The 15,925-nt window shown below is 37.1% G+C and overlaps 1 protein-coding gene across 7 annotated transcripts in view; it reads left to right on the forward strand.

Moving 5' to 3' along the window:
• ZEB1 (zinc finger E-box binding homeobox 1) overlaps positions 1 to 15,925 on the forward strand; it is a 120,924-nt gene that overhangs the window by 86,974 nt on the left and 18,025 nt on the right. For 5 of the 7 annotated variants that reach the window (XM_039706628.1, XM_039706620.1, XM_039706638.1 and 2 more), the window contains 2 exons: positions 10,360 to 10,560; positions 15,609 to 15,671. Coding sequence is in view for 3 of the 7 variants with exons in the window: in XM_039706638.1 (XP_039562572.1) it covers positions 10,360 to 10,560; positions 15,609 to 15,671 (264 nt within the window). In the remaining 4 variants the exon portion in view is untranslated. Of the gene's footprint in view, positions 1 to 10,359; positions 10,561 to 15,608; positions 15,672 to 15,925 lie in introns of those variants that run through there. The other 2 variants (XM_039706601.1, XM_039706610.1) reach the window with 1 other exon arrangement.

A 15,925-nucleotide genomic window follows, 5' to 3' on the forward strand; every position in this document is an offset into this window, starting at 1 on the left:
ATATGATAAACTTTGCAACTAATATTGGTGACAGAAATCCAAACTTACCAGCAGTCACATGGGACATGAGGGAAAAGTTTCCACTTTTTTCATCTTTAATTTAATCAAACAATGACCAAAACATTGCTACCTACCCAGAATTGGTCTCTGCCGTATATTTTTGAAAAAAAATTTTTTTTTTTTAATCATTAATATCAAGATTTTCTATTTAAGCCTGTGCAACTTTATGGAAAAATTGTATGTTCTTTAGAAAGTAAAAAATGAACAGAGTGCAGATTTATTGAAAGTTCATGCCTGTGTATTACATAGCTGCTCCCATTCTGCTTAATGTTTTGTCCAAATGCAGTCACAAATATAAATGCTTGTAAAAACTTCAGTGTTGCATAGGATAAGTTTTGTCACCTGTATTGAGTGAACACTACTGTGCATTTTCTGTGGTTCCCTGAGGGACAGCATGTGAAATGGGGGAGCCCTGAGAGAGAAGAGTGTACAATGGTACATGGCTCCTTCCCTTCTGAGTGTTTAAAGCTGCACTGAAATTATAGATTTTTTTTTTAAAAAGTGCATGGCAGGGATATGGTTCTTTTTTCACTGCTTCGTAAATACTTCACTGTTTTTATAGATACTTCCTTAAAGTATTACATTTCCTATAAGTTTTTGTAAAGCTTCCTGACAGCAGCAGGTGACATGGAATTACACAAGTTAAGTTCTCATTTGTAGAAACCTTGGCTTGTACAGTGGTGATAACAGGCAAAGGGTACAGTTAATTTTCTCATACACCTTTGGCTGTCTTGTTTTTGAAGGTTAATTTCTTTCTTATGGGACCATTTATAGTATTTTCAAACCTGTCAGCACCTTGTAGTAAATACAATTTTTCAAATTATGCTGCCACTAAGAATTTTTATATTTGCATGTAGCATTTACATCAATCCAGAGATTATAAAGAGAAAAAATTTGGGCAACAGTTAGCTTTTTCATTTAAAAAATGACCATCATTTGCAAATCCAATAGAGTCCCTTTGCAAGTCCCTTTGTACCACTGAAAGACTGAAAGACTTCATTTTGCAAAGCTATAAAGCTTGCATTTTTTAACACAGAAAAGCTGCAGAGTAATGAAGAATCTCAAAGCAACATGGTGAAAATGATATTTTAAGTTACTTCACTGTAGGAACCCTAATAAGAGAAATATTTCAAAAGCATATCTTTTTGTATTATGATGTAGGTATTCATTTCCAAATCTAACTTTAGGCTGTCAAACCTGAAAATGTGTATGTACGTGTGTATCTATGTGTGTATGTAAGTGTGTATGTATACATATGTAAACAAATGTTTCCTATGTTAAGGATTATTTTTGGACCAAGACTGAACACCTGAAATGATTGTCTGTGTGTACTCTTTGCTTCTCATCTCTGCTCTCGTGTCAGTTCTGCATACAGCTGAATTCTCATTTGAGCACTGGAGTGGGTTTTTGGAGTTTCCTGCCCTTGGAAGATCTATACATTTGTAACAAGTAACACTCAGACATCAGTGATGGCAAAACTTCCACCATGTCTGCTCCACTGGGAAGCCTTGAGCTCGTCCTGCATTTCCACTGTTCCAGTGTCATTTTGCATGCAGGACTAAGTTACCTGAAAATGACTTGATGATAAGAACAAAGACAACCAACAGAAAGTTTTCTCGCTGAGACTGGAATATTTGCCACATTTGCTCCAAGTATCACTTGCGTCATCTCGGAGTGTAGTGCCAGAGCTGTAGCCATTACCCTTGTTCTGGGGAATTGGTCCTGACTTAGATCATCAGGATTTACTCCAGACTTTGCCATCAACTTTGAGAGTCAGCGGGTTTTTTAGTGTCAAATGCTGATGGATTTTAAAACCATAATTTAAAATTGACAAGCAGAAAATTTCTGTTTACATCATTGATTTTAATGTATGTTGGGTAAGCCAAGCCAAACATCCAATGTCTCTCTTGGTAAAGTATTTAGAGCACATTTTTTCTGCAGTCTGCTTGCAAAGCATTTATTTTAAACTCAAAGTTTCTTTGAGTTGACCTGAAGAGCAAATAATCCAGTGCATATGTATTGAGGTGATTTATATACCTTAGTGCTTATTAAGATTCTTGAATTTTGTGGGTTTTAATGTGTTGGAATATTCCGTCGAAGTGTGTCAAGCTGCATTTGACTAGAATTCAGTTAAGAGGTGTAAAGCTATTTTGAAAGAGGTTTTTATTAGTTAAACAAAATTATCAGAAATGTGCTTGGTACATATAAATATTTAGACTTATATTTTTCCAACTATTCATATATTTATATAAACATGTGTGGGAGATGTAAGTTTGATCCCTTCAGGCAGAGGAAGGACTGAATCCAGTTTCCCCGTTCTTGTGTGAGCACACTCATGTGTGTATATATCTACACAAATATAAATCACCACAAGTCAAACTTTTTATATGAAAGCTAGTTCTGCTCTCCACAGTCATAGCACATATACTGTTCTTAAAAGCAGAATGACTTTCCTGAAAATTGCAAGTATGTTCTTAAATTAAATTGTAAATTGATTGTTTCAGAAACTAATCTCTGGCATGGTTTTTGTTCCTGAACAATTTAATTGAGGGTATAATACAGTTTCTTCATTCTTTGCACGTAATGAGATCTCATTGTGTATTTTTACTGAATTCAACAGGCTACCTAATGGAATGTTTTTTGCTGCCTCCACTCTCCTCTGTAATGCTGCTGGCCATCCCAGTGCTACAGGAAATCACCCTGCTGCCTGATAGAGCCAGAGACATGAGTGTGAAGCAGCAAATATTTTCACTAAGGGTTTCTTGTACTTGTTTGGGGAAATAATGACAGTGTTTCCACATAGTCAAGCCAATAGTATGGCAGGTAAAATTCTAGATGGATAAAAGTGAAGCATTGTATGTTGAGAAAGGGTCCTGTGATGGGTTCTGAGCTGATTGTTACCATTCAGGATTTACAGATAATAAACCTTTAGTAATGCCAGTTTAATTACTTGTGGAAGTTAAGAAAACTCCTAGAAATATGGCTGTGTTGTTAGAAAAGGGATAGAGAAGAAAACAGTGCGTTGTAGTGCTGCCATTCTAATCCAAGATGAATGCTGACTGCAGTTCTGGATTGTCTCCTCTCCCCCTGCTAGCACAGTGATGCAACAGAACAGAAGGTCCAGAGAGGTGCAGCAAAAATGATCAGTGGAAAAGCTTTTGTCTGAGTAACAGTGAACAAGGACTCTTCACGTTGTAGGGGGGGCAGTGCTATGATGTGTATAAAATCATGGACAGCACAGAGCACACAAGGAGGGCACACAGTGGACACCCACTGCACGTAGTGCAGAGCAGGTTCAAAATCAACAGCAGAAACTTATTCTGCCAGAATAGGAACTTCTTCACAGAAGAAACTTATTCACACAGAGCTGTGAAACTGCTTGCCTCAGACTAATGTGGATGTAGCCACATTTCACAGAGAAAAGCAAGGACAATTTTTCCCAAAGATTTTCTGAAAAAGACAGAAAGAAGCTTCAGAGAAGAGAAAAGCAATTCTTATCTCTACTCTCTACTCTTGTTATTTTGCACGTGTGAAATGTGTTAAGATATTGTTTACTTGAAGTAATTTATGAATTAGGTTCTACAAAAGATTGTTTCTTTAACTAATCAGTCAAAACTGTGTCTTAACTGTCAGGAGACAGTCACCAGTTTTCTCTAGTATCTTTTAGTATTCTTTATAGTATAGACATAGTATCATAACATAACATAACATAACATAACATAACATAACATAACATAACATAAATAATGTAGTTTTAATAAAGTGAATGTTTAGCATTCCCAAGCCTAAGAGTCAGATACCAATCATTCCCATGACAGGAGTGCCCTACTTTTACTATATGTAGATGCCAAAATTTTCATGAATTCAAGAAGTAAGCAGGCAAATTCACAGAAAATTAAGCTCTTAGGTATGAAGACAACACAAGTCATTTAGGAATTCCAGAAGCCAGAAAACTCCAAGCATAGAATTTTATTAGAAGCATGAGCATATACCTCCTTTTTTCTTAAGCTCTTTTCTCATGTTTCTGCTTCGGATGGTTGCATGGTTCTGTGTATATTATTGCATGTCAAGTGTATGTATTAAACTGAGAGGAAAAATATAAAAATAACATAAAGGTCTGTGCAGCTTATCAGTGGAGAGTTGAAAGTATGGCATTTCATTCAGGAGTAGTAACAAAATTAATAGTATACCCTAAAATCTAAGTATAAAATACTGAATGCTAAATGACTAGGTTTCAGACTTCACAATATATTTTGCTTAAATATTGCACTAGATCTAAATAATATATAGGAGCAGATTTTCAGGTGGGCTGACAAAGAGTAAATGGTTTCCAAGAGATGATTGTAGGCTGTCAGAGCAGAAATGCATGAACCCAGAATGAACTTCAGAGAGCACAGGAGTTGTTCCAGTCTGTAGAATCAAACCTTTCTTGCTAGGAGAATTCAAGCATGAGCATTCACAGCTTTTTTTTTGGAAGAGCTTTTAGAAGTAGGATTTCTAAAAGATCTGAATCTCTCACACCTGTTCTACATCCCCTGCCAGTTCAGTTTTGAGATGCTGAGCTCACACAACTCAGATGTGTTAGTTACGTGTTCAACATCTTAAAAAATGCAACAGTGTTTGTGTTAACTCACAAATTCTTAAAAGTTGTGGGGGGTTTTTTATTCAGTGGAAGTAGGTAGGATTTTTGGGATAAGTATGGAGAGTTGTACAAAGGACAGCTAGTAAGAGTGCTGGACCAGATCCTGCATAAAAGACAGTGACCACTGTCAGGTATTGAGCAAAAGGTTTTAGCACGTTCAAAGCAGCCTTCCAGATCCCAGTATTACATGTTAGGCATTTTGCCTTAGTTCTGTGGAATTCTGTCTGTCCTCTTTTTAGTGCAGTTCTGTCCTCTTGCCACCTGATCTCAAATCATTTTCATGCATATTCCACCACATGTTTTTATCTTGTTGAGTGACAATCAACTTGATTGTGTCATTCCTTGTATTGGGAATGTTATCTTTCATGTCATCCAATGATTCTGGGGGCAGGTCTGGGTGGGGGAGTGGTGAGCGGGTAACTGGTGACAGCTTTTTAGGAAGTTTTCCTTCCATTGTCACCCAGGTGCCAATAATAATAATTGCATTTTTGGGGATTCACCCATTCTGTTATGGAAACAATGAATCCTGTGGTCTTTCATCATCCCAGTCTTGGTTTTCACCTTGAATTTCCTGGTTTTACTGATTTTAAATCAGCAACTAGCAATTTTTTCCTTTCAAATATCATGTTTGATTTGATTAGACATATGTATCATAGTTGCACACCTGTATTCAACCAGCAAAATAATATATATCTCTGTTTTAGCTCATCTGAGCACATTTCTTTTTTAATTAGAATTGTGCAATGTCATACATCTGCTTTGCATTTAGGACTGTAAAAACCCAGAAAGTGAAGCTCATTTGTTGCAGTTCATTTTGCAGTCATTTGTTCTTATAGCAAGGAAAATTTCAACTACAACTAGTTATTTTTTTCTTTAAGAACCAGTATCAAGAAAGTGATCAAGAGGAGAAAAAGTAATTATAGTTCATAAAATGTATTTTTAATTACTGTTTCATAATCATTTGAAATCTTCTATAGTAATGATATAAAAATTTGTTTTATTGAATACATATTTCATCTTCAATGTAATTTATAATATGTTTTTTGAGGCTTTCTATTAATCTATGAAAGTAAAGCTGAAATTAATAATTAAACTTTAATAATGTAAAATTTTGCTAAAATGTCATACTGTACATTGAGCAGAATAGGCCCATGTGTGTGTCGTACATCATACCTGCTTGTCTGGTGACCTGTCTTCAGCTGATTACAGCCATGGCTCATGATCTGTAGCTTTTACAGTTATCTTGATAAGACACCCTCAGTGGTCTGCTGCTTGTCCCCTGCGGCTGATGGCCGTCCCTGGAGCTGCGGTGGCCGAGGGTGACGTAACCTCTCTAATTTGTCCTTGCTTTTCACAGAGCAATGTCTCATCATGGAGACACTGACTGCTGTTGGTGCCAGATTTCTGTGATCCAGGCTGAATTATTTTATTTAGCTAGTCACTACTTTTAAATGACATTAGCTAAAAGTAAATAGTACTGAAGTCTGAAATAGTTGTGGCTCCTTCACTGGGAAGCTGTAACTGTTCCAGGCAAGGTTTTATGTGTGTTTTATTTTCTGCATGGAATATTTTGCCAAATTAGAAGCCCCTTGAAGCCATCATTTATGTATAGTCAATTTAATTTCTTTCAGAGATTGTAAACAGTTGTCTCTATGTATTGCTTTTGTATTGAATATACTTCAATCTTTATCCAGAAAGGTTTATTGAAATTTATTCCTCCCAACTTCAGCAGCTACTGTGGCGCCAGGCATTGAACAAGGCTTGTGAGCTTGCTGTCCTCTTCTTTCAGTGGTCACTATTCTGAGGAAACATCGAGGACAAAAGGAGAAAACACACAAAATTATGTACAGATAGGGAAGGTTCAAATTTGGCTGTAGGCCTGAACTGAAGAAAGGAAATGGGGAGGATGATTTTCCCTGGAAGTGAATGCCAGATGCCATAGTTCCTATGAAACATGGAGCCAAAATCTGTCTGAGCAAATGGAAGCAGCAGCTTCCTACTGCCACCCATTCGTCTTGTAGGGTGCCAGGAGCAAATCTGCATTGCTAAAGCTAAGATTTGCAGCTATGAAGGTATCAGTATGGTATCATGTAATAGGATTTTGATTCTAATTTTAATTAGCTAAAAATACAGTAAAATACAGGGTTTGATTGTTTTTTAACCATCGTTTCCATTGAAGAGTGTTAATACATTCTTTGAAATCAAACATTTGACTTTGAAAGCTGAGCATTCCAAAAAAGTTGGAAAATGTTGAAATGAAGATTGTTCAAACTGTTTTAATTTGTCTCTTGCATGTATGCATAATGATAAGATCTTTAATTATGTGATCACATAATTTTTTCACAGGAGGAATACTGCCCAGAGAATAAATCAGGGGTGTTTATTAAAGGAAGCTGTTGCCTCCAGAACCCTTGTCTTAATTGCTGGAAAGCAGAGTAATTTAAGTAGAGAGCTGCAGGAACCAAAAGGATTCTCTCCAGGGCATTTCAAAGCTCCGCAGACAGACTAGATTTTACTTTCTCCTTTTGAAAGAGGTTTTATGTGGTTCTGGAAGGTCACTTATTTGGAAGTGGTCTCTCTGTTTCTAGTTGCTGTGGCACACGGGCCAAGGTACCTGGGCTCTGGGCACAGCTGCATTTGGAATGAACACAAATGTGCTTTGAATGTGTAAAACACTGTATGAATGCAAAGTCCTCTGAAAAGTACAGCCTGGAGTGCCCTGCACTGACGTGGCAGTGCCAGGATTGCCAGGAGACTTTTCTGGGTTTTAAGCAGCCAGATTCTAATCTGCAAAATGGAGATAGCATCACCCTACCACAGTTCAGTTAATTATATGTTTTGAAGCATTCTTTCTGAATACCATGTAAGGGAATTATATAGAATGTAAAATATATCATCATATAATTGTACAATTAATAGTTACAATATATTGCATATAAGCATATGCCATACATTATAATATATAACATGGAATCCCATTCTGGCTAACATCCTATAAGGGAAGCTTTGGGAACACTGCTAGATGAAGGGAATAAGAAGTATAAGCAATCACTTCGCAATCTAAACAAAGGCAGAAGGCTACAAATGCTCAGTTCACTCCATAAAACTGAGCATTCCCTCTGTATTTGCTATCCTGCACTAGATGAGGCAAGGGTCTTGCAGAAGGAAAGCAGCATGTAATCATTTAGTTAAAATTATGTCTAGGTATATGAGTGCTTCTATCATTAATAGCTGGACTTTCTGCTGTGGCTGGTGCGTGGGTTGCCTGGCCACTCAAATGTGCTGAGACCTTTCAGATGCAGCTTTGGCAGATTTATTTTCCCCAAAGCATTTTGGGGAGAGGAAAGAAAAAAATGTTAGAACCAGATTTCTTGTTTGCTTTCTTGTCTTGCCTTTTTGACAACTGATTTTTGATGGAAGAAACTGAAATCCTGAAGACCAGTTGTTCCTTGCTTTCTATAAGGAAGGAGGAGTTTTTAACTTTTGCAGAGTTGGCACTTGAGTATATTGAGGATGTATGGAAATGTTTCAAGGTGAAGAGAGCCCTAATGAATATATTATATCTGTAATGTATTTAATGAGAAAAGAAGAAACATTTTTTTCTCCATTAGTCTAATTCTTGAAGACAAACTGATTATGGTTTTGTTTTCCATAAAACCATTCTAAGTCTGATATAAGGAATGCCACTTAATTTCCCAAACTAAACAGGAAATTTATTTTTAAAAAATAAAGTATTCATTATCTACATTTGAACTTATCCCTATAAATTTTGATCCCCGCTCTTAATTTTCTTTTTTATGTGTTGCAAATGTAAATATGTTGTTATTTTGTATTAATAATATTCTGCATCTAAGCCTCAGAGTAAAACCCAATCAAGAGAAAAGGCTAAAATTATTTTCTGCTTCCTCTTGTTTTAAGTCTGTTCTGACACTTTTTTTAAAGTTGCATTTGCTATTTCTCAGGAGAATAAATTCATAAATCTCGTCTGCTTTGGTGAGGGAATTCGTCTCCTATATTTGTACGTCTTCTATATCACACAGTATTATAGCATCACTTACAGTAGCTATTTTACTTTGCAAAATCAGTTAGAGGATATTAAGTAAATATCAATTTATCAATTGGAATGGACCAGATACTAGTTTTTTAGGCAATTTGCCTAAATTTGCTGTTTTAGAAGATGTCAATACCATGAGTAGTAGGGAGTTACTACATTTTTCAAATAGCAGTCTGTAAAATATGGAAACATTGAATGATTGTTTTAAATTGAAAAGGCTCTTTTGTCATTCTCATGCATGTTTTAGATGAGACATTTTTCTCCTGAATTGGAAGGAAATGAGATAGTAGCCTATCTGTTCATAATGTTACTCACTTTTCCTGGTTACATGCATTTTTAAATGACTAAAACATCTACTTTAAGGAAAAAAAAAAAAAAAAAGAAGAGCTAACTTCAGAAGAGCAGGAGTCTGGTTTGCTATTTATCTACTTTAATAGGCAGTATTTCACATGAAAGAATCTGTCTGGCTTCTTGTGAACTAACAGTGACAGGATGCAGGTATCATAAAGTACCATGCTTATGTGCCTCCCAGGTATAATTCTGATAACCACTGAAGGAGTGCTGCAGCCAAGTCTTGTTGGTTTATCTGTCTATAAATTTATTCTCTTTCTTAGACTGTATTTGAAGCATTTTAGTAAGAAGTTCAAACTTGGCAGTGAAGAAATAATACCAATGTAGATCTGTTTCATAATTTAACTTCAGTGTGAGTAACAAGACATGTAAACAGATTGTGAAAGTAATTTTTTCTTAACACAGTTTGCTTACAATTCCTTACATTTTAAGCTGAAATGACTGATCTTTTGTGCCTACAAATGAAGACTGTTTTAATAATAATCTGCTCACATATGACAGAAACATACATATTGTCATGTAATCCTTTGTCCAAAGACTTACAATATGTTCTCCAGGCTAAGAAAGTACACTTATTACCTTTTCATGGTAACTGGGCAAATATTATGTATGATTCCCTATCTAAGTGATATCTGTGATGTTTCCTTTCACATTCATCCTGCTGAGTCTTTAATGGGTGTAACTACAAGAGCATTTTAGCTTGGATCAGGAGCATTTAAGCCATTCTGAAGTCAATCTCATTATTGTTCCCACTTGTTCCCCCATGATTCCCACAGCTGGAGCATGGGGTGCTCTTGGTTACAAGGGGAGGCAGTGGGAAGCTGGCTGGGGAGCACACAGTGTGTGCCTGCAGGAAAGAGCTGGCTCTGTGGGAGCCTGAGAGCAGCTCTGTGCCTCCTCTGAAGGGTGCTCAGTCTGGGCCCACGGGGTCTTCAGTGCCATAATATCCATAAATGAGACATACAGCAGTGCTGGAATCCACATTGGAGTGATCCAGTTGGAATTCTGTTGCTCCTCTGTGGCTCCAACTCTGGAGTTGCCTGCTGCCTTCTCTTGTGCAGCCTCATACTGGATGTGCACAGTGAGAGGGGCTGGGAGCCCAGGAGCTGTCAGGTGCTCCTTGTGTGCCAACATTACAGCCAAGCTGCTGACAGGGCAGTGCCATCCCCATGGGGCAAGAAGCAATAATATGTGACCCCATGCTGTCAGTTAACAGTATGTTGATCAGTATTTTGTTTTTGTCTCTCCACAGTCACTAATTATAACAATGTGGTAGAAGCAAACTCAGACTCAGATGATGAAGATAAATTGCATATAGTGGAAGAGGAAAGTGTAACGGATGCAGCAGACTGTGATGCTAGTGTGCCAGAAGATGACTTGCCAACGGACCATATAGTGTTACCAGAAAGCAGTGAAAGGGAAGGCAGTACAAACACTTGTTGGGAAGATGAAGGTATGTTCATTCTACTGATGATACTATATAAACAAAGTTTTCTACAATGAAAGTTCAATAGAACTTTTTTGGTCCCTTTATTACTGAAATAACATGTAAGATTTACAATCAAAAAAGAGGTTTTATAACATATTTATTATACCATACTTCATGTTATTCATTTATTATTTGAAGCAGATTCAGAGGTGCATTAATTCTGTTGGCATTGTTTATCAGGAGCTTCCAGACTCTAGATGTAGCATTCCAAAGGCTGATTAAAGACTAGTTACTTGATCTTGGTTTTTTCAAGTCTTTGCCTGGCAGGTTTCTGCCAGAGCTCCTTGTAAGGTTTGGGTTTGGCTTAGCTTGGGGAGTAAGCAGTAAACAAAAAACTTGAAAAAAAAATCATATGTTAATTTCTCTCTTTTTCACAGAAAAAATATTTTTTAGATTTTTAGTTTAGAATTGGCTATGTAAGTCATAATGAATCATTATTTTGAAAATACTGGAACAAGGTAAGTGTTGCACATATTATGCAGAAGGTTTAGAACCTGAAAATTTTAAACAGACAGGAAATGGGTCTTTTTTTACCATGGAATCAGATACTGAGTTTCATAATATCACACAGCATGCTTACTTTTGAGCCAAATTGGGATAAATGCATAAATTAGTGGAATTTACTGTGGAATTTGTCCTTAATGCCCTGAAAGATACAGGATGTTTTTCAGCATATCTGAAGTCCAGCCACAATTCCTAGCATCCACCTTTTAACACTGGTGGTTTAATACACAGCACATGACCTCACATCTAAATAAACGAAAAGCAGTCATATGGCCTCCAACTGCAGTCCAGCTGAGAGAGAGCAGCTGAGAGCTCAAAGAATAGCATCAGCTCAGCCTGTTTTTACATAGCTGCTACTGCCAAGGTATGCTGTGCTGGGGAAATGAGTATTTTGGAGCTAAATTATTGGGTAGGTAATTTTCTTAGTTCTCCTGTAATATCTTTGCTCTCCTGCAGGCTTCAGAAATTGTGGTTACATTAAAGTGGGCTCTGGGTAGGTTTGAACTTTTCAAGCACAGGTGTAGGAAATCTGAAAAGGGGGAGGAAGAAGAGCACTGGCTCCCAGACATTTGGGATCAAGACCTCTTGGACTGGATGTTGTCTGGATATGTGCCCATCACACAACATCTCGGGCTACTTCCTGGGGGTTTTCAGGGCTCTAGACATGTGCTGCCATCTTTTTTGACTCCTTATGTGAAATACACAATTTTTAACCTTTAAAAATTTGTTTGCTAAAATTCTGACTTCTTTTTAATGTTGAATTCTTCTGTGGTTGAAGATTTGCAATGTAAGCAATGTTTCTCTGCTTTGGAGTTTGCTAATAAAGACAAAATTTCTTTGGTAGCCAGACAAAAGATTAATCAATTGCCATACAAACTTGCTCAACAACCACAAATTTGCTCTGTAAAAATTATGTATTCTGAAGCCTCTTTTGTAACAGTCTGGAAGAGTTTTTTTAATTTGATAATAGGGTTTTTTAAAATAAATAGTTAAAATTTCTGGCAATGGCTATATGAGAAAAGTGAGGCTACATTAGGTTTTATGGAGCTTTGATTTGCTAGGATGGAACACTGTTTACTCTTTTGATAGCTTTCCTAGAAGGAAAGGTATGAGCTGCAAATCACATCATCAGTCTTGGCTACATGTTAGAAATATGAAGAGAGAGGTACTGAATACATGATCTAGCATACAGGGAAATGTTCTGGGGTAGATGTTGTGCAGCTATCTTCAAAACTGGTGATTATCTTTAGAAAAATATACTCTACAGCAGTTTTAGTAAGTTGTGCTTCATCAGTAAAGTAGTACTCAGTAGTTCTGGGTTTAGCTGAACTTGACAGAATGAGTTTTTTGCATATTTATTCTGTTCACGAATTGCCAAGAATAGAAGCAACACACATAACATTTCTGTATCAGATTAGTTTCCTTCCGTTTCCAGTCATTCTAACTGAATTTCTAAAACACCCTAGGAACAGGTGTTTTAAATATAAGGTGTGTTTCTCAAGAGGTTTAACTGAAAAAGTCCTACGGGTTTAAAAAAGTGAACCACGTGTATCCTGTACATGTTGTTGACAGTGTGCCAGCATTCATGTGTGCAATGATTCTCTAATATGATTTTTCTTTGCTTTAGTTAAAAGTAAAACCTATGCTACAATTAAAAGAAAAAAAAAAAGCAGGAGTTAATGTATTAATGCTCTTAAAAGAGCATTATTATGTGCTATAAGTGTTTAGCAAACCTGGAGGTCTCAGGAGTGGAACTAAGATATCTTTGAAAAAAAAATAAATATATTTTATGTTTATGTGCTTTCTGGAATTCAGAAATTCCTTTAAGTCATCAAATTTTAGCTTGAGCCTATATGCCCAAAAGTGCGCTGGCATTTGGTGGGTTGCGTGTGGCATGTTTTTGATCAAAAAGCAAACAACCAATCAATACTGCAAGCTGTATATAGTGCTTGCTACATGAATATCAGAAAATTAGCTCTGAAGGATTTAAATTAGAAGCTCTCTTGATGGACTTTGGAATTTATTTCCTTCTCTGAAGATAAAGACTGCAGTGGAAATTTCAGTGAAGTTTTTCTTTCTGCCTACAGCCAAAATTTCCACTTTGCTACTGGTTTCAATTTGATCAGTTATCTTAGCCATGCAGAGATCTTTACTGTCAGCCAATGTCAGTAGTTGTCAGGCATGTTTGCTGCTAGTTAACACTGTTCCCTGTCATCTGAAAATCATCAGCATTTAACCCTGGGGAGCCCCACTGTGTCTCTTAGCAGTAGCTCATAAGCAGTGATGAGATGTAGAAGCCCAAGAACTTGTTTTACAGCTATCTGGTATGTCCAGCTGCAATACCAGGATGGATATTCATGACCTAGATGCTATTTGTGGAGACCTCTATTTAAGCTGTCATTTAGCAGGTAGTTTGGATTTCCTCTGGAACTCAGAGCTGTGACTTCTGCTTGGTGGAACAGTGTCTTAAGGCCTGGTTCCCCATCATCACATCCCACATCCCACATCACATCCCATTCTGTTGTTTCCCAACTGTGTGATAACTGGGCTTCTGAGGGCACAATTGCAATGTTGCCTGTATATGTGGACCATACATAGCTATAAAGATGTATATCTATTTAATATTTTTCAAGTTATTAATTATTCCTACAGCATTTCCCTGTGGAAAAGGGTTTCTCCCTGTCTTTTACCCTGCTTTTAGTTATTGGGAAAAGACAGTGCCAACAGAGATTAGGGTTATTAGGATTGAGAGGGAGTTTTACTTCACCAGATTATTCTATAATTCCATAAATTCCCTGACATTCTCTTGGGAAGCATAACTTTTATTTGTAATGAAGCCAGTGGAATTTACTGGAGACCATGTAATTTAAATTTCCAGAGTAATAACTTACTGATTGATATCCCCCCTCATGTAGATCGTATTTCATAATGGAGAAAAATCACAACCATCAAAAACCCTCCTTTAAAAGAAGACAAAGGGTTTGTATTGTGTTTGATTTAAGAAATTAAATTTTAGGTTTAAATTTGCTTTACGTCCAGTCATCCATCTTACAAACTCTGAACCAAGTACCATGACCCAAAATTTGAGGGGTTTTTTAGATGTCAGCTGAAATGAAGGTAAGATTAGAGAGTTGCAGTCTCCTTTTAAACACATTTCTTGTTTAAAGTAAGAATGTGTTTGAATTGTCATTACTTGCAGATACCTTGGGTCTGTGGTCTTAGGTCAAAGTAGGAAGAATTAAGCTTTTCCTTTGAGGAAGCTGGTATTATTTGAGAACTTAAAAGTTCTAGGATTTATCGTCTTCCTTCCATAAAGGAGAATTTGGCTTCTTCTGTAATTAAAAAGCTGGAATGTTCTGGGTTTTTCACTTGCCAACCTGAAGGATTTCTTCCTGCACTGAAGCAAAGTGAAGTAATAGAAGTGTAACAGTTGCCATTTCAGGAAGCAGCTGCGTGCTGTAACCTTCTGCATCACCTAGAAGGCTTTTTCTAGAGTGTAGGTCTGAAGCATCCCAGGATTCCATAATGAAACTATAAAATTACATTTCAGTTTCACATCTATTGGCATAGCATAGTACTGCTAAAGAGCAAACCAAGGAGTGTAGCTCTGCTGTGTACTCCTGCCATGAGCCAGGTACTGACAGAAATGTCAGCAGTGGCTTTTCCTGTGGGAGCTTCCCAGTCTGTGCTAACCAATGAACCGAAATGAAGAACAACTTGGCTGTTTATTGATTTGCACCAACAACCTGTTGGTGCAAATTAGAGTTAAAACTTCCATGCTGCATCCTTGAGGGCTGCAGCTCAGCAGAGCTGGGGCAGCAGGTTGGCTCCACAGCGCTGGCTCTGCAGACTCATACCGAGTGCTGGAACCGATACGTGAAACATATCTGCAGTGCACAGTTGTTCTGAAGGGGGAGCACGTGTTTAAAATCCTTTTTTGTTTTTTAATTTTTTAAGGCAATCACAGCCTTAAGTGGTTTCCAGATGATTTGCAAGAAAGAGAACACATTAGGTTGCTGTTTGCAGGCATTACCAGCAAATTATCAATCATTTCTGAAAACCGCTAATTGGAGAAAATAACATAACTGCATTTGTTTTATGATGCTCTGATTTCTGGAAATAATATTCCAGTGTATCAGATGGCTGCATTTGTAGATGGGGTCACTTAACGAGTTGACTCTCTATTTGCTGGTGAAACACACTGTCCATGGCTTTACCTCTCTTCACATAATGGTCAGTGTTTAGTATTGCTTCCTTTTTAGGTTTGGTTTTCTTAAGTATGAAATATCTTTGTGGTTCAGCTGATCACACACTGCTGAAGTAATGTGCCATCCATTTTTCTGAAAGAACATTGTGTTTAAATGCACTTCTAAACGAGACAGAAATGGAAAGCACTGATGAAGAAATACCTCAAGTATATTAAGTTGTTGGCGTGCATGTGGCTTTTGTTGTTGTTTTGTGAGGTTTTCTTTAAATATTCATTCTTTTTGTGAAATGTGCTATTTCAGCTGGAAAAGAAAGAAAGGAAATCCTGGGGCCTGAAGCTCAGACAGATGAAATTGGATGTACAGGTATTTCTTTGTTAATCTGAGTCCCTTATTCATAAAATGCTATTGAATTTTGGTTAGGTATCATTGCAAAAGCTTTGCAATTCTCCCACCTCTGTTTATAAAAGTGCTTTGCTTTTCCATGCTAAAGGTCTTAAACTGTAAAAGCTGTTTCAGGTGAGGAAAAAAGTCTGGGCATCTTTTGATGTCCAGGTTCCAGAGGTGTAGGTGACCAGTGACACAGAGCAGCCCTCCCTCCCAAGGACTGGTACAGCTCC

Source organism: Passer montanus, unplaced genomic scaffold (genome assembly GCF_014805655.1).
Source record: "Passer montanus isolate IOZ18808 unplaced genomic scaffold, ASM1480565v1 scaffold10, whole genome shotgun sequence".
Taxonomy (NCBI): domain Eukaryota; kingdom Metazoa; phylum Chordata; class Aves; order Passeriformes; family Passeridae; genus Passer; species Passer montanus.